Source organism: Ailuropoda melanoleuca, chromosome 14, assembly GCF_002007445.2.
Source record: "Ailuropoda melanoleuca isolate Jingjing chromosome 14, ASM200744v2, whole genome shotgun sequence".
In the NCBI taxonomy this organism is placed as follows: Eukaryota; Metazoa; Chordata; class Mammalia; order Carnivora; family Ursidae; genus Ailuropoda; species Ailuropoda melanoleuca.
In genome coordinates, this window is record NC_048231.1 from 40,200,183 (window position 1) to 40,225,586 (window position 25,404).

General features: G+C 50.9%; 4 protein-coding genes across 6 annotated transcripts in view; 3 read left to right on the top strand and 1 right to left on the bottom strand.

Annotated features, from left to right (window-relative positions):
- Positions 1 to 5,735: 5,735 nt before the first annotated feature.
- Positions 5,736 to 12,143, bottom strand: BAG5 (BAG cochaperone 5). 3 transcript variants are annotated; one of them, XM_019799268.2, is made up of 2 exons: positions 12,124 to 12,143; positions 5,736 to 9,994 (listed from the first exon to the last, which is right to left on the bottom strand). In XM_019799268.2, exon 2 carries the CDS (start codon positions 9,964 to 9,966, stop codon positions 8,623 to 8,625), a length of 1,344 nt encoding a protein of 447 aa, XP_019654827.1. In that variant the 5' UTR covers positions 9,967 to 9,994; positions 12,124 to 12,143; the 3' UTR covers positions 5,736 to 8,622. The 3 variants fall into 3 exon arrangements, with proteins under 3 accessions (XP_019654827.1, XP_034498391.1, XP_011222779.1); XM_034642500.1 differs by lacking the exon at positions 12,124 to 12,143 and adding an exon at positions 11,314 to 11,463; XM_011224477.3 differs by lacking the exon at positions 12,124 to 12,143 and adding an exon at positions 10,965 to 11,296.
- Positions 11,466 to 25,404, top strand: part of LOC100481916 (cytochrome c oxidase assembly factor 8) — a 32,861-nt gene continuing 18,922 nt past the window's right edge. Inside the window, exon 1 of the mRNA XM_011224507.3 lies at positions 11,466 to 11,800. Within this exon, the coding sequence (XP_011222809.2) occupies positions 11,678 to 11,800 (123 nt within the window). The 5' untranslated portion in view covers positions 11,466 to 11,677. The remainder of the gene's footprint in view (positions 11,801 to 25,404) is intronic.
- On the top strand, positions 21,168 to 21,999 carry LOC100465153 (proteasome subunit beta type-6-like). The gene has a single exon (XM_034642506.1). It carries the CDS (start codon positions 21,196 to 21,198, stop codon positions 21,913 to 21,915), a length of 720 nt encoding a protein of 239 aa, XP_034498397.1. The 5' UTR covers positions 21,168 to 21,195; the 3' UTR covers positions 21,916 to 21,999.
- LOC117795988 (proteasome subunit beta type-6-like) lies at positions 24,315 to 25,404 on the top strand. The gene is made up of 3 exons (XM_034642505.1): positions 24,315 to 24,746; positions 24,924 to 25,068; positions 25,198 to 25,404. Exons 1-3 carry the CDS (start codon positions 24,315 to 24,317, stop codon positions 25,338 to 25,340), a joined length of 720 nt encoding a protein of 239 aa, XP_034498396.1. The 3' UTR covers positions 25,341 to 25,404.

A 25,404-nucleotide genomic window follows, 5' to 3' on the forward strand; every position in this document is an offset into this window, starting at 1 on the left:
GGGGGGGGGCGGGGGAGTTGGGGAGGGTTTGGTTGAGTCCTCCTTCTCCTCTGGAGATCTCACTGGGAGTGGTCCCCTGAGGCGCCCTCCCAAGCCCCCGGCGCCCAGCCTACCATCTGGATAGACACCCATGGGATAAGTCACCACGCCAGGAGTGAGCTCCAGTGAGGAGCTGCAGCCGGTGGGGCCTAGGGGAAGGCGCCCGGTCTCAGAGGGCCACCTCTATTGCTCTGTTGTACCTGGCTCTCTGTTCTTAGGGACTTTCTGATCCAGGAGGCAATCCTGCCGCCCAAGGCGCCTACAGCCCCTGCCCCCCCCCCAGCCAGCAAGGTGCCATGGGGTCCCGCCTGCAGACTCTCACCTGACCTCCCACCAGCCACACCTCAGGGCCTGTGCCTGCGCCGTTGATCTGCCTGCACACTCTCGCCCAGATCCCGTATGGCCTCTGCTCACAGGGCTGCCCCAATAGCCATTTTGGTCCTAGGCCACCTTCTTTCTTTCCTTGGAGTGCCTGGGGGGGGGCAGGGGGCAGAAGCTGGGTGTCCCAGGGGAAGTAAGGCATATGGAGCCAGGAGCTGAGGGCCGCTGGGAATGCCTACAGGGAGGGAAGTGTGGGGAGGCTGGCAGAGGGAGCCCATGCGATACCTCAGGGTGAGGGCCGGCCGCTGGTGCCTCACTGCCCCAGGCCCAAGGGTCAAGCTGTCCCCTGTGCCTGCTGCATCTTGCACCTTTAATAACCAGCTCCTTTGTTAGTGAGCTAGACCCAGGGAGTTCTCGCACTTGCCCTGCTTATGTGACTCTGTCCCCGTGCCAAGTCCCTCGGGTCAGGCAGGCCAGACCCCTGGGAGCCCCCATCCCTGGTGCCACCTCACTGCCCCACCCCAAATCCTCTCTCTCCGTCCCTCACTCTGCCTGCTTCTCTTACTGCACCCTCTCTCCTGGGCCCCCTGCCCTGGCCCCATTACTCCCAGTTCAGTGCCCACCCCTGCCACCAGGGTGAACACTCAACAAGTCACCCAGTCCTGAAAGACTCAGATGCCCTCCCCCCCAGCTCCCTGGGGGCCTGCCATCCAGCCGCTGCACACCCCGCTCCATCCCTGTTCCCAGCCGCTGCACACCCCGCTCCCATCCCTGTTCCCTGTTCTCTGCCAGGCCCTCGGGTATGCCTAGTACCAGGCTCTGGGCCTCCACCCCTGCTGCTCCCTCACCTGGGAGGCCTTCCCATCCCAAGGGGCTTGGTGCAAAAGGTGTGCCCCTCGAGGGGCATCATCTGACTCCCCTGCACAGGCTCCCCAACCAGGGGTGCACGTGCGGGGCACACACCCACCCTGCCCCTGAACTGTGTGCTCCATGACCCTTGTCTACCTTCTCCCCGGATACGGGGACACTGCTGGGGCTGTGGCTGCCAACCGCCCAGGTCCCCCAGGAGAGGAGCCCATGGACGTGCGCTGCATGAATGTGGAGGCCCTCCCTGACTCAGGAGGGCATCCTGTCCCCTCCGCTGCCCTGCCAGCTCCTGTGGTGCCCTTTCCAGTCATTCTCTCACTCAACAAATATTTATTGGCTGAGCCAGGTGCTGTTCTAGGGACTGACGATACTGCCAGGAAGAAACCAGTTTCGTGACCTCAGGGTCTGTATGGAGACAAGAGTGGCCGGCCCTGTACAGTGGCTTCGGGCCTGGGACTCTCCGCTAAGCCTGCTGGGCTGGACCGCCGCTGGTCTCCTGGCAGGTGGCGTGTGCTGTGGTCCCGCTGCCCTGGGGTTCGCTGGGCTTAGTCTGAAGCCTGGGGTGGCTACTGGCCACTCAGCGGTCAGACCAAACGTGCCAAGGACCAGGGAAAGCAGCCCAGGACCCAATCCTTTCTGCAGGGCCGGCCACCAGGTGGTCACTGGGCTGCCTGTGACCAGGCACCATATGGCAGCAGTTCCATTCTCCACCCTCCCCGGGGAAACAGAGCGACCCAGGATGGTGAGAGAGAAGGGCGGCCTGCACAGACCTCAGGGATCCTGGTGGGACCCTCCATGCCCATTTCCACCCCCATGAGCTCTGGTGTAGTGCCCCTCTTGGCAGAAGGTTCCTGCCTCTGCCTGACACACTGGGCCTTGGGCACCTTGCTATCCAGCCCCGGACTGGGGGGTGAGGGCTGCCTATGTCCCTTCGGCTTCTCACCTGGCTAGATGCTCAGCCAAGGGCAGTTGGTCAGAGGCGGAGGTGACAACACGCCGGCCTGGCCGGTCCTCTCACAACACGGGCCTTGGTCTGGGGCACTCTTGACCCTGTCTGAGGGGATGAGGGGGTATAGGGCGAGTTCCTGCCTGTGATGCCAGGATCCCGGCTACAGGTGCAGTAGACCAAAGTCCTTTGAATCCTGATGAGCAGGAAAGCAGCTGTTTTATTTTTATTTATGTAAGATTTTATTTTGGGGTGCCTGGGTAGTGCAGTCGTTAAGCGTCTGCCTTCGGCTCAGGGCGTGATCCCGGCGTTATGGGATTGAGTCCCACATCAGGCTCCTCCGCTGGGAGCCTGCTTCTTCCTCTCCCACTCCCCTGCTGTGTTCCCTCTCTCGCTGGCTGTCTCTCTGTCACATAATTAAATAAAAAAATCTTTTAAAAAAAAGATCTTATTTTTTTAAAGTGTTAAGTAGGCTCCATGTCCAATGTGGGGCTCAAACTCATGACTCTGAGAACAAGGGTTGCACGCTTTACCGGCTGAGCCCACCAGGCACCTCAAGGCAGCTGATTCTGAACACTTCATGAAGCTATCTGAAATCTGATTTCCACTCATGAATTCCCACTCACGTATTCCGCAGGTTCTTGAATGTGTATCATGCACCAGGAGCTGAGAACACTACTACTCAAGAAGAGCTCGTTGGAAGGACATGGTCAGTCTGGAAGGCAGTGTGGGGTGGCCTGGCAAGAGGTGACAAGTGAGCCAGAGGCCAGGGAACTGTGGGAGGAAGGGCAGGTGCAGAGGCCACGCCCACAGCCTGGCCAGGTAGGAAGGTGCCGGGACTACCCAGCTCTGCCTCCGAAGTCCGTGGAGGACCAGGATGGGGACACTCATGTCAGCATGAGGGCTGGCCATGTTCACTTGGGAAACACACTATAGGGAAATGGCTCGAGAGTTTAAGGATTTTATTTTGAGAGAGCACACGAGCAGGGGGAAGGGCAGAGGGAGAGAGAGAGAATCTCAAGCAGACTCCGTGCTGAGCACAGAACCAGATTCGGGGCTCCATCCCATGACCCTGAGATCATGACCTGAGCCAAAACCAAGAATCAGACGCTCAACCTACTGGCCACCCAGGCATCCCGAAATGGCTCGAGTTTAAAGGATTATTGTACAAATGAAATGGGCCTGTGTTATGACCACGGAGTGAAGATGTGGAGGCAGGCGGTACCCCTCAAACTGGGAGCCACAGCCTCCTGGCAGCTCAGGAAGGTGTACAGATCCAAAGAGGAGAGATATTGGGGCGCCTGGGTGGCACAGCGGTTAAGCGTCTGCCTTCGGCTCAGGGCGTGATCCCGGCGTTCTGGGATCGAGTCCCACATCGGGCTCCTCCACTGGGAGCCTGCTTCTTCCTCTCCCACTCCCCCTGCTTGTGTTCCCTCTCTCGCTGGCTGTCTCTATCTCTGTCGAATAAATAATAAAATCTTTAAAAAATAAAAAAACAAAGAGGAGAGATATTAACTTCACTTTGAGGATAAGTAGGAAGAAGGTATTTTTCCAGTTATAATTCACAATAAAGAGACATGAGGACACAGTAAGATGCTGGTTTAAGACAGTATTTCTTATTAAGTTTTCCCATTAAAAGGGATGCAGGGCAGGGGGTGGGGCATCTGGCTGGCTCAGTCGGTAGGGCATGCCACTCTTGATCTTGGGATTGCTGTTTGAGTCCCATGTTGGGTATAGAGATTACTTAAAAATAAAATCTTAAAAAAAAAAATAGGTTGCAGGGTTTATTGACGTTTGGAGCCCCATGTGGTGTGCGTTTGCTGGAGTCCTCCTCAGCCTTTGGTGCTAAGGGCCCACATTGTGGGAAGACCCTGAAGCTCGGCAGGAGAGCTGAGATTTCTGGCCCCAGCCTGAGCTCTCAACTGCTGGGCCTGAGCTCTCAGCTGCTCCTCCTGGGTGGCCCACCATGAGTTCACGGTGTGCTCAGGGCCCCGCGGATAGGACCTGCCCTCCAGGTAAACTGGGGTGGGAGTTCTGCTGAGTTGGTGCTGTCCCGGACAGTGTCTGCCTTCCCTGTGCCCTGTGACCCAGGGCAGTTCCTTGGGCAAGTGATCACACCCAAGGGTCTGAATTATCTATGAAACAATACTAAACCTACCTTGGAACAGTTCTGAGAATTCAGTGTGCGTGTAACATGCTTCACACAGGGCCTGGCACATTGGTTTAGTCAGTCCAGGGCGGTTTGAAAAATGAAGCATTTACATTACAGAAGTGGGGGCACCTGGGTCAGCTAAGCATCCGACTCTTGATTTCAGCTTAGGTCTTGATGGAGCTCGGCAGAGAGTCTGCTTGGAAGATTCTCCCTCTGCCCCTGCCCCCCTCACTCTCTCTCTCTCTCTCTCAAATCAATCAATCAATCACAGCAGAAGCCACCATCAGACACATCCTGACCACCTGGGTAACCTCAGACTTGCATCCAGGGGCCCAATCTGGGCCTTGCCCCAGCCCCCTCCGGGGTTCCTCCTCTCCAGTGCCCTTGGGGGCCCCTGAGCCCCCTCCCTCAGCCTCTCTGGCCCATATGCCCCCTGGCCTCAACAGTGCACACTCAGCACCCGCCCAGCTCCTGATGCCTAGGCTTTTATGCCAGAGACAGATCTGACGCGGCCAGTACAGCATGTCCTCTACCAGCTTAACCAGACTGGTTTTCTCTTCGGGGCCACACAGGGCGATGGGTATTTTCCAACCATTAGCACAGCATGAAGCATGCAGCAGGAACTGGACAACACTGGTTCTAATGTCCACAAGGAATCAAAGCCTAACGTGGTATACACTGCATCTCTGTGTGTGGCAGAGGATTTATTAAAAAATTTCAAGTTTCCCCCAAAGTATTCTTTTTTAACGTGTGCAATTTGTTTCTTTTCCCTTCTGGGCCTAGGGCACATTTGCATGGCTGAGCAGGCTGCCCCTGCCTCTATGTGGGTCACCTGGAAGACATTTGCAGAAGAGAAAAGACAGCAGAAACGTGCTCACAGGAGGCTAGGAGCAGAACAAACAAGGTCCTGGTCTCACATAACAGGCGCACAACAGGCAGGGCCACTCCCCCAAGTTGAGGGGGACTAGTCCTTGCTGGAGGCGGACAGAGGTTTCCGAGCCCTGGAAGGACTAACTGGTCTCTCTACTAAAGAGGGGATGAGCTTCAATAGCACACCTGAACTCGGGGAGAGGAGCTTCCCGGACTTTGCCTCTTTGCTACAGGTAAGGTCAACTCCTGTGCGCACGGGCCCGTGGGCAGAACGGGAGGCCACATCTCCCCTGGGCCATTGCTTACATGGCACTTCTGGGGTTGCTTACATGGAACGGTTACTCCTTCACCTGCCGTGGGACCCTGGTCCGTGCTCAGTGATGCCACCTCCTTAGGCCACTGCCACCAACTGGACCTATGGAACCCGCCTTCCCCATGCCTGGCCCACTCTGCCAAGACATCATTCCTCACCCAGGCTGGACAGTAAATGAAGGTGAATCAGAACAGAACTCACACCTCAGACTCACATCTTTTCTCCACTGCAAAGATAAGCTAAGAGATTTTTATTGCATTAATAATTAAGGGTATACTAATATCTCAAAATACTGAATTATTTCAGACATACGATTAATAGTCATACAATGAATAGAGCGGGGACAGGAACCAACAGCCTGGAGGAACACATCTGTATTGTACATCAAAATCAATGGCAAATATTTCTCCAATTATTCTTAGAAGAATACTAGACATGTTAGAAGCTGAAAAGCTTTGCTTAAGAACAACCTGTACGTACAGGATAAGCTTAGACCTTCAAAAACCAAATAAAAATTGGCAAATTAAAACAAATGAGAAACACTGGTTAAACGTCTCGCACATACTAACCTGTATCACATACACTATATCAAGGCATTGTAGCGAAATAAAGCCTCCCACTGTACTTAGGAGACTCACTGAGTTTCCTAAGTACTTCATTATTAGGTTGACTGACTTTAGTCTAATTTGGGTGAAGACTGACGTGAAAGCAAAGCTGTCTGCATGTGCGGTGAAGAAAGCAAACATTCCCAGTCAGTTTTTGCGCGGACATGGATTATACCGTTTAATGCAGACCCAAGGCCAAACATTTTTTGGGGGGGTAGGTTTTACTCCCATTACAGGTTCTCTTCATGTAAGATCATAAAAATACAATACAATGTCATGAGCTCAATGTAAAGTTACATGCGGCAGCCCCTATGCACAGACAGCTCCCAACCCGGGGACACGAAAAGCTAAATCCGGTGTCACTGGAGTTCCTTACGGGAGAGTGAGCAGGTGGGACAGGAGATGTCATGCCCTGAGTCACTTGAGGATGATCTGATCACGGCAATGACCAAAGAACCCGCTCGAGAAATCCGCAACAGCTCTCGAGACTTCCCTCCACTCATAGGCAGCGCTCAGAGCTCGCTCAGAGCTCGGTGGCATGAGCCGTCTCTAGAAATGCTACAGAACACCTTGTTTGCAAGGAACAGTGCGGGCAGGTCCCTCCCGGAAGAACAATGGATACTTTTAAAGGAAATGCTGACATTTAACCTTCAAATCTGACATTGAAAATGAACTAGAGCCTGGGGCAGGACATGTCTCAAGTGCTTGAGAGGACGCCTTGATTTCCCAGGGGGATAAACTGAGGCAGCACTTGAGTATAAAAACTCCAAAGATTTTAAGAGCACCCAAAAATTATGATACAGAATAGCAGTCCTAAAAGGACCTTGGCCAAAATGAGCTCCCAGTGACCTGCACTGGGGACCTGCAGGCGCCAGGCACGGGATGCGCACACGGGAGGGGCTCAGGGTGCAAAGACGCAAATGCCCTTTGACTCCGCTATCCGCAGAATCCTACTAGAACAGTTCTAGTAGGAAAAACACATCTAGGGCTTTTAATTACCGGGCAATGCTGAGACAAAGTAAAAATCTCTTGAGGGCCACACTTTTATCTTTTCGGTATTTAGGGCTATTCCCCTTATCTCTTATCTTTAGCTGCCTACAGTTACCAAATCGGTATCTGGGAAAGGAAATGACAGACTGCCACAGAGTCCAAAGGCTGTACTCTAGCAGGGTTACCGTGTGAAAGGTGACAACACAAAGTCTGTTCGTCATCTTGCTGGGACCAACAGGTTATCAAGGCACTTCAGAACTTTGGGAAATTCTTTTGTTCTCATTAACTGGCAGCCATAGGACTGGATCCTCAGAAATCTGTAAACCCTTTAGCAGAAGGAAAACCACCACGCATAGACAGACCCTACTGGCTCTTTCCACACCTAGAGACACGTCCACGTGCCAGGGACGTGAGCTACGGGCCCAGCAGGTGCCGAGCTGCTTTCACTGCTCAGGCCCGGGCGCGGGCGCGAGGGGTCCGGATGCTGGGAGCAGCCAGCAAGGTGTGGTCCTGCGGAGCTGCTGGCGGTTCCTGCTCTCCGCCACTAGGAAACGGCACCGGTGTGTGTCCAGGCTTTGTCGTGAGGCAGCCTCCAACAGCCCGGGGCGCTACACCACACCTGTCGGCTTCCGAGTAGCGCCACCTGACAGCGCAGTGTCCAGCCTGCAGGATCTTGCCACAGGGATGGGTGTTTCCTTTTTTTCTTTTTTAAAGGTTTCCTAACTTCACTTAACTGTTCCCATCCTTACTGATGACTACGGAAAATTGTAAATTCAGAGCTTACAACAAAAACTTGAAGGTAATTAGTTGGTGTTTTACCCCTTCTTCAGTGCAGTCTCAAAGGTTTTTTTGCTATTAATTTTCATAATTTTCTTATGTTGCACATGAAAATAAGATTTCCCCCTCTAAATGCAGAGTATGGGGGAAAATACAGACACCATTTTCCAAACAAAAAATGCTTATAAAAAAACCAGAAAGCCTGAAAACAAAAAACCCCCACCCTATTAACTTGGGTTGGACCAGTGAGGCCTTAGAAACGAAGGAAAAAAACCCCAAACCCTTCTGCTTTATGAAGCGTAATAAAACATGTCATCGTACTGCTTTTGCGTCTGGACCTTTCTTCTCCTAACCAAAAACTCCCCCCTTCTCATAATTGTTCTAGTGCTCTGTCAGGCTGCGTCTGTATCTAGATCCTGAAAGATCGGCATTTCAAAGCTTGCACAACCCACTTAAAAATGACAAAAGCTGCCCGTTCCACTTTCTGATTAACCCCCCCCCAAAAACCACATCAACATACAGATAATGATCCAAATGGAAAAGTTAACGTGCTGTAATGAATTTGTTTTGCAACATCAAAAGCAGCAGAGATACTGAATATAATTTGCTTAAATCATAAAAACGGAGATTGAAATCTGCATGTATAAATCACATTCAGGCTCAACGAACTGAAAGCTCTCCATAAACACACAGAAGTATACGTAAAGTGCAAAACAAGAGATGTCCACCATGAGACGGGGGCTCAGTACTCCCACCCGTCGGACTTCAAGTCGAGATAGCTGAGGGTGTTCTGCGCGAGCTTCACGGCCTGCTTCCTGGCGGCCTTACACCTCTCCTCTCCTTGCGGGTCCACCGCGTCCAGGGCCAGCAGCTGCTTAGTGAGCAGCTCTTCCAGCCGGATGTAGTTCTTATCAGTTCGGTTCCCATCAAATGAAAGAACTTCTCCCTGGATCTCGGACAAGTGTCCCAGGACGTTCCAGACCGCCTTATGGGACGGGTGCTCCTCACAGGCGAAGGCCTTCCTCTTCTCCAGGGCCTCCTTCAAGTCAACGTAGGTTATCAGGGTCTGCACCTCAATCACCGCTCTTCTCCGGGCTTCCCGGATGCAAGGGTTCTTCTCCAGACTGACCTCATCCAGCTGTCCAATCAGACCCTGCAATTCTGTTTTGGAGCTCAGGTACAACTCAGGAGGGGTTTGTGCTTGAAGAAGTTCATTTTTTATTTCTCTCATTCTCTTGAGGACCTTTTCTATTTTTAAAATGGAATGATTCTGTCCCAGGTCAAAGGCATACGTACTATCTGCTTCCTCTTCCAAATCCAAATATTTCAATAATTTGTTGATATCTTCCACTACCTCCCGCCGGTAATTTCTGATTTCCGTCCGCCCACACACATCCAGGGCATCCAGATCCGCAATCAGGCCCGACAGCACACAGGACAAGTGCCTGCAAGTCTCATTAGTGTCCACGCCCATCAGAAGTGCGATCAGAGTGCCCCGGGCCTTGTTCACCTCACACATCACCGAGTTGATTTTGGCGACTGAAGGATGCGCGTCCTCGGACAGTGGCAGGGAAGGCTGCTTTTTCACACAGTCCTCGATGATCTCTTGCACCGCGCAGATTTTGGTTAAAGTGTGATACCTCGCTTTCCGCAAGGAGATCTTCCCTCCGGTTTTGACATGTGTCAGCCTCAGGATGATATCCTGGACGCCTTCTTCAAATTCATCAGCGACACAGTTGCCCCCACTATAAAATGGCACAATCTTCTCTTTCACCAGGGACTGGGCTTCTTTAAAGATGTTCTGTATTTCGATCCGGTGTGGGTGGTTTGCATTCTGTTCCAACTCTTTGAGAAGACGCTCTGTCTCTTGCGCTGCCCTCTTCCTCGCTTGCTGGATATCTCCTTTCCCTTCGGTATCTACAGAGTCTATTTCAAAAAGTTGTTTCGTTAGAAACCTCTCCAGTTTCTTGTAATTCTTGTCATCTGACAGACCACTGAAGCCAATTACTTGCTGTTCTATACTTTTTACTTCCTTTTGGATTTCTTGAAGCCTACTGATAGAAGGATGTTGGTTTCCCATATCCATACTTTTGTTGTGTTCGGTTTTACAAGCACTAAAAAATGACAAGAATGCCAAATTACACAAAGTCTCTACAGGACGTAATTGTATATTCATTTATCCTGAAATTCTTATTTTAAAAAGATATATTCACGAAAAAGGGGCCGTCATTACTGTGATCTAAACAACAGTCGTACTCCAGTACAGAGAGTGTGACTAATCCAGTTTCCTGAAAATCACCTACACAAAGCAGTGATTAAGAACAGACAGGATGCTGCAGTGGGAATGAGCTGGAGCCCTGAGCCTGCGAATTTCCAGTGTCCTCAGCTGGAAAAGACAGCGTATGTCTTTACACGTGCGGCACCGGGTCAACTACCAGCTTGTAAACAGTACAAGTATCTTAGGTAATATTAACGTTGGCCCTAGTTGCTGGCAACAGCAGGGCACCTTAGTGACTCTGAAAACAGTAGCTTGTTTAACCTTCAAAGGTAACAGTGCCATCCCAGCACCCCTCTGGCCCAAGAGCTATGCGTAGTTTCCAGAAAAAGTAACTAAGTGAAACAAATAGCAGCGGATCCCAGTCACCCCCGAAAGTTCTGTGTTCCTCTCCACCCTTCATGCGTTTCTACAAAGCTACCCTGTTTCTCCCGGCCCCGTGAGTACCTCGCAAATCTTCCCTCCACAGGAAAGGAAAGATGACTGGCATTGTGTTAAAAGCACCACCTTGGCCTTTGGAGGGCTAGTACCTCCCCAGGCCCCATCATGTTCCCTTCCCCTCCCGCCCCATGCGACAACTGTGAACAATTCGCTCATTAGCCTCCCATTGAGAGTCGGGAATGGCTTAACGCATTTTCCTCCCATGCTCTTGGGTTTCTACCAGCCGGCTCACGGAGGAGGACGGATGATCAGTTGACACCGATCCCTTGTGCGTGTCCGGGCCAGGAACATGCCTCTGGAGGCCCACGAAGGGCGGGCTGCCCGGCTTCTTTCCCCCCCTTTCTCGCCCTTCCCTGCCAGCACTTTACCCAGAAAAGGTCTAAGCTGGTTTGGTCTTGGCTTCCCGTGGGTGAGGTGGCGAGGTGGAAGGTCAGCCCTTTACGGGGTGCGGCACCGGAGCAGGGCCCCTAGCTGCATCGCTCTCACCCCTGCCGGCTAGGTCTGAACCGGGCGGCCGGTGAAGGGGCCGGCGGTGGCGCGGCAGCTACTGGCCGCAGCGGCCGCTCCGGGCGTCTCGCCCGGACCCCCGACGCGCCTGCAGACCCTGACCTCACAATGGCCCGCGCGGGGAGAGAGCGGCCGCGCTCGGCCGGGCCTCCGAGCCCCCCAGGCCGGAGAAAGCCCCGGGAGGGGGTCGAGCGGGCCGGCCNCGCTCACCTGTGCCGCCCGCGCCATCGCGCGCTCTGCCGCCGCCCAGCGACTCCGCCGCTCCCGCCGTCGCCCGCTCTGCGGCCCCGCCCCGGGCCGATCAGCCCTAACCCTGAGAAAAAAGTCCTCCGGCGCCGCGCCCGCGCCCACCCCGTCACTACCGCCTGGCACGGCAGCCCGGCAGAGCCCGCGGCCCTAGAGCAGCCGCCGGCCCCCCGCCCCCGCGCCGCGTCCTCCGGACGCGGGTCGCATGCGGGGAAAGCGCACGGTCGGCCGCGCCGCTCCCTCTCGCCGGCTTTGCGACCGTGCCGTAAGGCAGCCCCTTGCTCCGCGCGGCTTTGCTGTGCGCTGCGGCAGCTGAGGGACGCTGGCCATGGCGGCTTTGCGGCCCGCGAGGAGGGCTCTTCTTCCTCCGCTCTGCCGTGCCTTTGCTGGCCCCAGCTATCAGCTCGCTTCCGAGCGCGCCGCGGAGCGCAGGGATGCGGCGTCGGGCCGGGTAAGCGGGGGTCCTGCAGAGGGCGAGTCGGGAGAGCGGACCGCCAGTGGCGACTGACCCAGGGACACCTGTGGGCCCCGCCCCCCTTCGTGCCCGGCTGAGGCGTCAGCCGAGCTTTTCCGGAGCAGCTCCCGCGGCCCGCGGGGGGTTGGGGGCGCGGAGAGTGGGCAGTCCCCCGCGCGAGGGGCCCCCGGCCTCGGAGCCCCCAAGTGTCCTGCGTCAGCCGCCTTGCTGTCATGGAGCCTAGGGTGTTGCTGCCACCCGGGGACTGTTGACAGAACTTTTGCTAACACGGCAGAGTCAGCTGGTGAATTTGTACGCACCTTATCTCTTCTCGAAGGTAATTTTTATAGTTGAAGAGCTCTTGATGTGCACAGCATATTTTGTTGTTTTGGTCTGGTTTTGGTTTCGTTAAGATTATTAGTGTATTTCTTCAAGGAATGGCACGCTTTATCGTCGTATTTTGTAGGACTGCCCGTTGAATAGTTTTTCTTGTTTGGAAACTATGTGCATACGTGCATGTCACGGGTGGAAGGTTAATGGTTAATACCTGTAGCAACAAAGAATGACAGTTTTTATAAATTGCCCTTCTTTGAAGAAGGATGTTTTGTCCACGGAGTCCTAGGCTGTGATTCCAGCTGTCACATGAAAATGCTGACTGAGGTGTGGAATGGGCTGCAGATACAATATTTGAACAAAGCATACGTATACTAACACCGAATTTGCCAACAGGCTAAAGACAGAGCCTGGGAAAACTGGGATAAAGAAGCCAGTTAAGAATTCCAGAATGTGGGGCGCCTGGGTGGCACAGCGGTTGGGCGTCTGCCTTCGGCTCAGGGCGTGATCCCGGCGTTCTGGGATCGAGCCCCACGTCAGGCTCCTCCGCTATGAGCCTGCTTCTTCCTCTCCCACTCCCCCTGCCTGTGTTCCCTCTCTCACTGGCTGTCTCTATCTCTGTCAAATAAATAAATGAATAAAATCTTTAAAAAAAAAAAAAGAATTCCAGAATGTGCCTGGCTGTAAATTTTCATTTATTTTAGTTTGTTGCTGTTAGCATACTTTTATAAACACAGCTTTGAAGTTCTGTCTAGTTATAGCTGAGACAAGAAGTTAGCAGGGCTACTGGTCACCTGGATTAGTTCACTGTTACAGTGGACACAGCTGTGACTTATATTCCTACAACATAGAAACCTACCCAGCATCTCATTCTGTGGGCTGGAAGCTATTCAACATGTATCTGAAAATGGTCTGGAAGCAAACCTCACATCAACAACTGTCCCTAGGATGAGGACTTACCTTAGCTTATTTCTTGAGCTAGTGCTGGAAAAAAGAACACACAAGGGGCACCTGGCTGGCTCAGTCGGTGGAGCATGTGATTCTTGATCTCGGAACTGTGAGTTCGAGCCCCCACATTGAGTGTAGAGATTACTTAAAAATAAAATCTTAAAAAAAATACCAAAACACGGTTTTCTTTATTGTCACATAGCCTTTGGTTAAAATAAATCTTACCGTGGGTCTAATCCTCGAGACGAGACCTTTCTTCCTATTGTAGTCCCAAGTGACTAGGAAGCTGGTGCTGCTCGCCTGTCGGGCTGTCCAATCCTGTGATGGTGTTGATTGTGATGATGTGGAAAGTGGAGCAGCTGGCCCATGAGTCAGACCTTGTCCTGTTCTAGCATTATGACTTGTGGTGGTTGTGTTTTTTTGTTTGTTTTGTTTTTTTAAGGATGTGTGCCCCATTATGCTAGATATTCTATGGAATTTAAAGGAACAGTTCTTACTTCAGGGCATTTTGTGTTTCCTGTGTGTTTGGTCTTATCTTTGAGTGTTTGCTGAGTGCGTGGCTGGTTCTCCAGGTAATTAATTCCTGCAGTACAAAGAGATTGTTGTCTTTCAGACTTTTTTTTTTTTTTAAGATTTTTTTTTTTTAAAGATTTTATTTATTTATTTGACAGAGATAGAGACAGCCAGCGAGAGAGGGAACACAAGCAGGGGGAGTGGGAGAGGAAGAAGCAGGCTCATAGCGGAGTAGCCTGATGTGGGGCTCGATCCCATAACGCCAGGATCACGCCCTGAGCCGAAGGCAGATGCTCAACCGCTGTGCCACCCAGGCGCCCCTAAAGATTTTTTTTTTTTTAAGATTTTATTTATTTATGTGACAGAGAGACAGCCAGTGAGAGAGGCAACACAGCAGGGGAGAGGGAGAGGAAGAAGCAGGCTCCCAACCGAGGAGCCTGATGTGGGACTCGATCCCGGAACGCTGGGATCACGCCCTGAGCCGAAGGCAGACGCTTAACAACTGCGCTACCCAGGCGCCCCTGTCTTTCAGACTTTGATTTTAAATATTAGGTCTTCTTTCAAGTAACAGGTTGTAAACCTTGTTTTCTTTATTTAAACAGATATATTCTAATCCTGTATGTTCACACAACATATTTTTAATTACGTTTTTAAATTCAACTTCAGTATAGTTACCATAGTGTGATATTGGTTCCAGGTGTACAATACAGTGAGTCAGCACTTCCATCCATGACCCAGTGCTCATCACAGGTGCGCTCCTTCACCCCATCCCCTATTTTCCCCATCCCCCACCTACCTCCCCCCTGGTAACCATCAGTGTGATCTCTGTAATTAAGTCTGTTTCTTGGTTTGCCTCTTTTTTATTTCCTTTGCTCATTAGTTTTGTTTCTTAAATTGCACACATGAGTCTTTCTCTGACTTACTTATTTCACTTAGCATAATACTTTCTACATCCATCCATGTTGTTGCAAGTGGCAAGATTTCGTTCTTTTTGTGACAAGAGTAATATTCCACTGCAGATGTACCACATCTTCTTTATCCATTCATCAATCAGTGGACCCTTGGGCTGCTTCCAGATCTTGGCTATTGTAGATAACGCTACTATAAACATAGGAGTGCATGTATCCCTTTGAATTAGTGTTTCTGTATTCTTTGGGTAAATACCCCATAGTGTGATTACTAGATCGTAGGGGTGGCTCTATTTTTAACTTTTTTTTTTTTTAAAGATTTTATTTATTTATTCAACAGAGATAGAGACAGCCAGCGAGAGAGGGAACACAAGCAGGGGGAGTGGGAGAGGAAGAAGCAGGCTCATAGCGGAGGAGCCTGATGTGGGGCTCGATCCCATAACGCCGGGATCACGCCCTGAGCCGAAGGCAGACGCCCAACCGCTGTACCACCCCAGGCACCCCTATTTTTAACTTTTTGAGGAACCTCCATCCTGTTTTCCAGAGCGGCTACACCAGTTTGCATTCCCACCAACAGTGCAGGAGTGCTCCCCTTTTGCCACATCCTCGCCAACATCTGTTGTTTTCACACTACGTATTTTTCATTAATTCTTTGTTCTCCATTGGAGTTAAGGAGAGCTGCTTTTAGGATCTACATGATTTATTCCCATCTCTTATCTTTGTACCACTTTTTCTTCCAAATCCAACTTAGAAAGTCAGCTCTTGGGGCACCTGGGTGGCTCAGGCAATTGAGCATCTGACTCCTGGTTTCGGTTCAAGTCATGATCTCAGGGTCATGAGATCGAGCCCCAGGTCAGTCAGGCTCGCACTCAACATGGAGTCTGCTTAAGATTCTCTCCCTCTCCCTCTGGCCCTCCCCCACACCCTCTCTCTCAAATGATTAAAGAAATTTTTTTTAAAAAGTCCGCTCTTAAATTGAGTGTTCTCTAGCCACTTCACACCCGTTTATTCCTTATCTATGTACTTCACATCTTTGGCTCCTAAACTTGTTTGTGCATTTGGAAGACTAAAAAAAATGTGATTGGTCTGGGATGTGGCCCTGGCATCAGGATAGTTATTTATTTTCTTAGTTTGTCTAGTTTCCCCTGCCCTCCCCCACCCAGGTTCATTGACGTATACCATCAGGATTTTATGGGGGAGTCTAATAAGCTCACAAGTTAGAGAACCACTGGTTATATGATACACATTCATATTTGCTTGTAGTCCTGAATTTCATTGACATAATAATAGTTAACATTTATTAAGCATTTACTTGCCCTGTTCTAAGAGCTTTGCATATTTTATTTGATTTTGTTTTAAAGATTTTATTTTATTATTTATTTGACAGAGAGAGAGAGAGAGAACAAGCAGGGGGAGTGGTAGGCAGAGGGAGAGGGAGAAGCAGGCTCCCCACAGAGCAGGGAGCCTGATGTGGGGCTCGATCCCAGGACCCCGGGATCACGACCTGAACCAAAGGCAGACGCTTCACTGACTGAGCCACCCAGGTGCCCCGAGCTTTGCATATTTTAGTTTATTTGTTTTCCCAAACCTATGAAGTAGGTGTTTTATCATCCCCATTTTACACACGAGAGAACTGGAAGCACAGGGAGATTGAAGAGTTTCCTCAAGATCACGGTGCTTGTGCACGAGGAGTATCTATGTTATAGTTCCTGTATCTAGAGAATAATGAAGTACAATTTTTCTTCTAGTAATTTTTGGATCAAAAAAACCAAACACACCCTCAGCATGGAGAGGCAGTATTTACAGATAAATAGTGGAAGTACCGATCCCGTGTTTTGCTTACATTTTCATTAAAGAGAATGATTTTCAACGCTCACCCCCAAGTGTAGACTCAGTAAACGTAAGGAGGAAGTTAAACGCCAGATAAATGAGAAACTGGTGAGAGGTCTCGTCAGAAGATTTTAAAATTAACATGCATATTTCTAGTGTTTAAAGGCTTTCAGTAAGTTTTTTGGGAAAAAAATTAAAGCTAGGGCAGAGGACTTTAAAATTGTGTGGTTAGGGGCACCTGGGTGGCTCAGTCAGCCGAGCATCTGACTCTTTGGCTCAGGCCATGATTTCAGGGGGTCCTGGGATAGAGCCCCACATCTGTCAGGCTCCAGGCTCAGTGGGTAGTCAGCTTGTGGATTCTCTCTCTTACTCTCCCTCTGCCCCTCCCCTCTCTCAAACAAACAAACAAACAAACAAATAAATCTAATCTAATCTATCTATCTAATCTAATCTAATCTATCTTAAAAAGAAAAATCGTGTGGTTAAACTCCATTATTCTCAAGACAAGGGCCCAGGGCCCAGAGAGGTGGAATGACTAGCCTCGTGTTATCCAGCAGAGTCAGGGCTAAAGGGAGCCGTTCTCACTCTCAGTCTGGTGTTCTCATGTCCCCATGTGCTTTTTCATCGAGTGAAGCAAATACAGGGTTTCCCCTTATTCGTTAATGTGGACAGTTGCATTCATTTCTTGTTACTTACAGGAAATTTAAAACATGCAAAAATAGAATAATAGAAAGGATTGCTGTGTATCCAGTACCCTGCTTGTACAGTTATCTACTTGGGGGTGTTTATCTCATCTTTACCCCATCCATCCACCCCCCCAGATAATTTTGTGGCAAATATCAGACTGCATATTTCATTTGTAACTATTTCCATATGTATCTTTAAAAGATATGGACTTTAAAAATACATATAAACATAATAGCTAAAAACTATAATTCTTTAATTCCAGCAAATGTTCAGTGTTCAGGTTTTTTCAATTGTCTTAGAAGTGTCTTTTTTTTTTTTTTTTTTTTTAGTTTGCTTGTATTAGGATGCAAATAAAGTCTACGCATTGCAGTTGATTGATATTCTTTTAGTTCTCTTTTGATTTATAGGTTTTGACCATCCCCTTCTGTTTTTCAAAGCAGTTTATTCGGGAGCAGGGGAAGGACGTGTCCAGTCTGCATTTTGCTGTTGGCTTTCCCCTGGTGTCATTTAATGTGTTCCTCCCATCTGTGTGTTTCCTGTAAATGGACAGCTGCGATCTAGAGCCTTGACCGCAGATTTGACTTGTTTTTGAGATGACTACTTCACTGGGGCTTTGTCTTCTTCCATCAGGATTGATTGAGTTTTTGATGTTAAACCAAGCCCTCACTCCCACTATGAACCCAGTTTGGTCTTGATGTGCTGGTCTTTTTATGTACTGCTGACTGTGGTATGCCGAGGTATCTAGCTTCTGTCTAGATGGGAGTTGGGGGATTCCAGCCCTCCAGACGGTCAGACTTTAAATTCCCATCTCAGAAGTGTCAGGACAATAGACCAGGAAACACCGGCAGAAACACTAAAATTTGCCAACGTTTGTTCCTTTCATCTTTGCCCACAGGTTTCCCCAGTGGCCAGTAGTGTGACTGACACCTTAACTCAGGAGCTATGTACAGGCACTTCTGGGAAGGAGGCCCTGGGGGAAAATCTTCCATTCCAAATCCTGTCTTCTGGGGGCGGGGAGGTGCCCCAGAGCAGGAGTACGCTGGGAGAGCTTGGGCCTGCTCTAAAGCGGAAGGGATGGAGAATGAGGCTGGGCCTACCCAGCGGGACGGGGAGAAGCGCGAGACGGGGAGAAGCCCAGCACGGGGCTGCCAGCCTGGCAGTTTGCACTTCAAGAGAAAAGACCGGAAGGTTGGTGCCTCACCAGACATGGTGATGAAAACTCAGTCAGACAAGTAGGTGCACGCATGGTCCTTCCACTACAAAGAGGGAACATCTGTCCGGCCGCTTGCCACCGGGGCTGTTAGGTTCCAGCTTGCGTGGCCCCGCCTCCTGTCCCACACTGAGACAGCCACTCCACTGTGAGCAAACTGTGCATTACGTGCTGATGCTGTAAGAACCATAAATTACGGTAATTACTCTAACCTCAAAGGGAGTCTTCCTTTTACAGAAGGACTTTTTCCTCCCCCAAGCCCCTTCTCCTCCCTTTTAAATAGCAGTTCTTGGATGTACGAAGATGGAACATTTATTTATAGGGGAGCAGATGAGCTCCCTCTGCTACAATTAAGATGGAATCTCAGATCATAGTGGAGAGCTGAGGGTGGTTGACAGAGCTCACCCATCACGCAGATTACATGAGTGGTCACAAAGCGACAGATAAGAAAGAGTAACTAAAGTCTCCTGGTGCCTCTTTGAGCTTGCTTCATTCCATGTGGGTCACTCGGAAAAGCCATGAATTGTTGGGATGGCGTCTTGAACGTTTCCTCATAGGCAGCTGTAAGAAGAAGAGACTGGGGTATGGGTCTGGAAGGTGGTAAAACTGGTGAAGCACAGTTAGGGTAAAGCCTGCCTGTCTGTCCCCTTGCTGCTGTCCTTCAGCGTCCTCGGCCAGCTTGGGGGAGGGGAGGAGCCCCTGGCTTGGGATGGGAAAAATGCAGGCGTGAGCCTGGGCTGGTGGTCTCTGTTTCCATCCAGTGGGTCCCTTTGTGTGAATCGCCTTTAGTTTCTAAGACTAAAGGCTTTGGGGCAGAAGTCCAGAAATATTCGTGGAGGGGTTTTTTTAAAGGCTTTTTCCAAAAAAAAAAAAAAAAGGAAACCGTAGAGATCATATATTGTTTTTGGAATGATGGATAAAATGTTAAAGATCTACATATTGCCATCCTGCTCTTGCTTTCTGAGGGTTGTTAGGCCAGTCTCGTATCAGATCAGCATTCGATGATGACAAGCAGCAGTTTCAGGTCTTAGGAAAGCAGATTAGGGTGTGTTTCTGCCAGCAGGGCCCTGTTGCTGTCACACGGGAAGGAGGAATTCAGTCCCCTCTGTGGACTCACTGGCCCTCCATTTGGAACTTTCCACCTTGGCTGTGCCTCTTCTGAAGCATCCGGCTTTGCATGAGACACTCCAGAAGTACTAGGCCAAAGTAAACATGATCCGATGTGAAGCTGTCTGAATCTGCAAGAAGAAATGAACGAGAGTGAAGTCAGACTGAGCAGGTCTATAGGCGGTACCGTCCAGTGTGGGCTGGGGATCCGAGCAGTCGTGGCCACGCAGAGGTGACAGCAGTGGCTGGGCTTCTCCCCTCCCTCCCAGTCAGCCAGTCTGGCTTGCATGTCCCCTGCAGCTCTGGCCTGTGCACCTGCACCAGCCCCTCCCTGTTCACCCACGGTCAAGTCTTACTCTGGAACACTCAGTGAGGCTCTGCTTCTCTGACTGTACAGACTTCGGAAAATCTAGAAACTCGTCAGGAACTAACAGTTAAGGATCCTCAAAAACCCAAGGTGTAGGGGTGCCTGGGTGGCTCAGTCGTGAAGCGTCTGCCTCCGGCTCAGGTCATGATCCCAGGGTCCTGGGATTGAGCCCCGCATCGGGCTCCCTGCTCAGCAGGAAGCCTGCTTCTCCCTCTCCCACTCCCCCTGCTTGTGTTCCCTCTCTTGCTGTCTCTGTCTCTGTCAAAGAAATAAAACCTTAAAAAAAACACAAAAACCCAATGTAAACACTCGACAGTGATGATTTTTGCTCACTCAGAACTTCCGAACGTTCTGATGCTAGTTCATCAATACTTGCCATCTCTAATTTGTTAGGTGTCTTTCCACCAAATAGTTCATATAAATTGCGATTTTTGAAGATGGAGTGGATTTCTTGCATAAACAGAGAGAGTCAACAGGAAAGATTAAGACTGGGAAAAACATTGTTCCGACAAGTATGTGTTCCGCCCGGAGAGTAGACAGACATGCCGCGCCGCCGTGCGGGAGAAGCAGGCGCAAACAAGCGCTGTGAGGAGCCTGGGGAGCCCTGGAGGAACCTGGGGAGCCCCGGAGGTGTGCCCTTGAACCTGCATGACGATGAGCGATGCGGGGGAGGGGGCGGGGACCCAGGGAGAGCGTGCGCAGAGTCTAAGGAGGGACAGAAGCTGGCTGGTGTGCCATTGAAGGAGGCTCCTGGCGGAGGAGGCAAAAGGAGGGACTGGGGCCCGAGGAGGCCCAGACTGCCAGACCGCAGGAGGGGTTGACTCTCCCGAGGGTAATGAGTAATCACTGAAGAAGGTTTTGAGGGAAAGGGGAGCACAGTTTGACTGGGCGGGGGGGTGGGGTGTTGGAGAGATTGCTTTGCCACTTTGGTGGGCGTGGAGACAGAGTAGACGGGGAGGGTGCGGCCCCAACCGGGAGCTGCTAAGACCAGCCCATCACAGAGTCGTCACGGGGACAGAAACAGGGCTCTGCTCCCGCCCTGTAAGCCTCACGGCAGGAGGAGACGGTGCGGCTGTGTGAGTCCTTCCGGTCCTGTGGGGGTGCCAGTGTCGCCTGGGGCCGGGGCGAAACTCAGGCTGGCTCTGCAAAGCTGGCGCCTTCAGCCCCAGAGAAGGCTCCTCAAAGGATAGCGTGTGACTTTTTAAAAAAAAAACCCTTGATCAGCTGTAGGTTCTTGCATCTGCTGCTGCCAGAAAAAGTGATCTGACTAAAAAGCAGTAGGGAAGGGCGCGGGTAGCGCAGTCCTTAAGCGTCTGCCTTCGGCTCAGGGCGTGATCCCGGCGTTCTGGGATCGAGCCCCACATCAGGCTCCTCTGCTGGGAGCCTGCTTCTTCCTCTCCCGCTCCCCTGCTGTGTTCCCTCTCTCGCTGGCTGTCTCTCTGTCACATAAATAAATAAAATCTTAAAAAAAAAAAAAGGGAGAAGGAAGATGGCGGCCACTGTAGTAGCCGCTCGAGGACCGGGGTCCGCGCCGGCCTGGGGTCCCGAGGCCATTACCCCTGACTGGGAAAGCCGGGAAGTCTCCACAGGGACCACTATCATGGCCGTGCAGTTTGAAGGGGGCGTGGTTCTGGGAGCCGACTCCAGAACGACCACTGGGTCCTACATCGCCAATGGAGTGACTGACAAGTTGACACCTATTCACGACCGTATTTTCTGCTGCCGCTCGGGCTCAGCTGCTGACACGCAGGCAGTAGCCGATGCGGTCACTTACCAGCTTGGTTTCCACAGCATTGAGCTGAATGAGCCTCCGCTGGTACACACGGCAGCCAGCCTCTTTAAGGAGATGTGTTACCGATACCGGGAGGACCTGATGGCGGGAATCATCATTGCGGGCTGGGACCCGCAAGAGGGTGGGCAGGTGTACTCAGTGCCCATGGGGGGTATGATGGTAAGGCAGTCCTTTGCCATTGGAGGTTCTGGGAGCTCCTACATCTATGGCTATGTCGATGCTACCTACCGGGAAGGCATGACCAAAGAGGAGTGTCTGCAGTTCACTGCCAATGCTCTCGCCTTGGCCATGGAGCGGGACGGCTCCAGCGGAGGGGTGATCCGCCTGGCAGCCATTGCGGAATCAGGGGTAGAGCGGCAGGTACTTTTGGGAGACCAGATTCCGAAATTCACCATTGCCACTTTACCACCCCCCTGATGCCTAGAATTCTAGGATACAATGAGAGACGCCCCATAGTAACGTAAAATTCAATAAACAGTTTATCCGAAAGAAAAAAAAAAATCTTAAAAAAAAAAAAACAGCAGGGAAGTGGGGTGACTTGTGAGGGCATTTGTGGCAGGATCCAGAGTGGGGGGTGTGAGCTGGCGCGTGGTCTGGGACCTGAAGGCTAGGACCGTGGTTTAGGACCCAGCTAGCACTCATACCCTGCCAGGAACAGAGCCGCATGCTGCATTTTCAGGAACTTTGCTAATAAATGGCCGTTACTAAAAATTATACACTAAATAAGTTCTATTAAAAGTAAAAATAATATACACTTAAAATGTTACCACTTCTGTTTATTTTACTACATTTTACAATGATCTGTGCTCGTGAGGTTATGACTATTGTACTTACATGGTGGAAATACCGTATAATGGTGTGCTGCTTGAAATTGTCCATGGTGGAAGTATTAGCAAATGTGCTAAATCGGGGCTGGATTTACTGTTCTGTTGATTGTCTTGACTTGGGAAGTGAAGGAGAAAACGTTAATAAGAGAGGTTGAATTAATAAGTATGTCTTGTCTGTCGCCAGCGCGTTGTGAGTAGCCTCAGCCCAGGAAGTATTCTTCTAGTAGTCAAAAACAAAGAAATGACACATCATTGACAAATAGGGCTTGTTTGACTTCTATCCTTCCCTTAATATCAAGTAACCTTTGTGTCTGAAGTACACTAACTGGTCACTTGCAACCATGGGTTGGCTAGTAATAGAAGGTTTTGGCAGAAATCCGTGAAAGAACTGCAGTGAGATAGCACTTCATGCCTAGGAAAATGGTTACCGTGAGAACAAAGGTGCAGGGACAAGTGGTGACAAGGACGCGGAGAAACTCTCCAGCACTGCTGGGGAGAACGTAACATGGTGCAGCTGCTCTGGGAAAGTTTGGCATTTCTCAAAAGGTTAAGCATAGAGTTACCATATGACCCGGCACTCCTGTGTACACACCAAGAGAATTGAAAACACGCGTCCACACAAAATCAGTACGTGAATGGTCCCAGCAGCACTATCATAATCGACCGAGGGCACCTGGGTGGCGCCGTCAGTTGAGCATCTGACTCTTGGTTTCCACACAGGTCGTGATCAGGCTCTGTGCTCAGCTTGGAGTCTGCTTGAGATTCTCTCTCTTTCCCTCTGCGCCTCCTGCTGNAAATCAATAGATCAATCGTCCTCCTTAAGAAACTATAGAAAGAAGAGCAAAGTAAAACTTAAAAAAAAAAGCATTAGGAAAGAAATAATAAAGATCAGAGTGGAGGGGCGGTTGGCGTCTGCCTTCTTGGCTCAGGTCATGATCTCAGGTCCCCCCTGCCCTGCGGGGGAGTCTGCTTCTCCCTCTGCCCCTCCCCCTGCTCATAGTCTCTCTCTCTCTCAAATAAATATTTAATTTTTTTAAATGTGTTTCAAAGAACAACAGTGAAGGAAGTGAAAAGACAATCTATAGAATGGGAGAAAATATTTGCAAATCATATGTCTGATAAAGGCCTGGTATCTAAAAATACAAACGACCACCTAGGATTCAACAATAAACAGATAACCCAATTTTGGGGGGGCCTGGCTGATTCAGTCGCTGGAGCATGCGATACTTGATTTCCGGGTTGTGAGTCGGAGCCCCACGTTGAGTGCAGAGGTTACTTAAAAATAATAATAATAAAATAAAATAAAAATAAATCAGGCTAAGGATTTGAACAGACATTTCTCCAAAGAAGATATACACATGGTCAGTTAGCACATGAAAATATGCTGAACATCACTAATCATTAAAGAAATGAGGCGGGGGGGGAGGGGAAGAGATGCCACTTCACGCCCACGAGGGTGGCTAAAATAGCGCACAGTGACCCTCAGTGAGGATGTGGAGAAATCGCGATGCTCACGCATGCACCCAGGGCTGGCGGACCAGCATATGAGGGGCAGCTGCTAAAACAACGCTCAGTTCTTCAAAATGCTAAGTCTAGACTTTCCACATGACCCAGCAATCTCACTCCTAGTATACGGTCCTAGGTGTATCCACCCAAGAGAACTGAGAGCAGGGCGGGCATCCTAATTCAGAGACGCGCAAGCTCATCCCAAGAGCCTGTACGGCAACTCCCATCAGATTACGTCAGTCCCGCGCAGCCCGATGGGAAACGTAGGCGGTCCACACTGTCTTGGGCGCTTCTCGGTGTGTCGGCTGGCCACGCTGCCGTCAAGCGCTCACTGTCGCAAAAAAAAACCCTTCCCTGCGCCGTTCTTTCCCCTCCTCCGTCAACCGTGATTTAGCTTCGCCCGCAGGCGGCTTCACCGCGGGACTGAAGAGCGTGACAGAGCGCTTTACGACAGTTGCTTTGTGGCAGCGCCGGAGAAGGAAGATGGCGGCCACTGTAGTAGCCGCTCGAGGACCGGGGTCCGCGCCGGCCTGGGGTCCCGAGGCCATTACCCCTGACTGGGAAAGCCGGGAAGTCTCCACAGGGACCACTATCATGGCCGTGCAGTTTGAAGGGGGCGTGGTTCTGGGAGCCGACTCCAGAACGACCACTGGGTCCTACATCGCCAATGGAGTGACTGACAAGTTGACACCTATTCACGACCGTATTTTCTGCTGCCGCTCGGGCTCAGCTGCTGACACGCAGGCAGTAGCCGATGCGGTCACTTACCAGCTTGGTTTCCACAGCATTGAGCTGAATGAGCCTCCGCTGGTACACACGGCAGCCAGCCTCTTTAAGGAGATGTGTTACCGATACCGGGAGGACCTGATGGCGGGAATCATCATTGCGGGCTGGGACCCGCAAGAGGGTGGGCAGGTGAGACACCCCCACTCCCACCCGGGCACTGGAACCATGCCTTTGATCCTCTCCCCACCCCAGCCATTTTCTATTTTTCTTCCCAGTCTCTACCTCACTTACTATAAACTCTTCCCAGCCGATCCCACATGGACTGGTGGTGTATGTACAACCGGTGACTCTCCTTGCATCTGGCAGGTGTACTCAGTGCCCATGGGGGGTATGATGGTAAGGCAGTCCTTTGCCATTGGAGGTTCTGGGAGCTCCTACATCTATGGCTATGTCGATGCTACCTACCGGGAAGGCATGACCAAAGAGGAGTGTCTGCAGTTCACTGCCAATGGTGAGAACTTGGCTTTCTGGGCCTGTGAACTCCAGCCCTCACGTCCAAGCCACCCTCATATCCATTCCTCACTTCTTGCAGTGATGCCAGCATCTGACTCTGACCCCAGCTTTCTTCTTTTGTTCACAGCTCTCGCCTTGGCCATGGAGCGGGACGGCTCCAGCGGAGGGGTGATCCGCCTGGCAGCCATTGCGGAATCAGGGGTAGAGCGGCAGGTACTTTTGGGAGACCAGATTCCGAAATTCACCATTGCCACTTTACCACCCCCCTGATGCCTAGAATTCTAGGATACAATGAGAGACGCCCCATAGTAACGTAAAATTCAATAAACAGTTT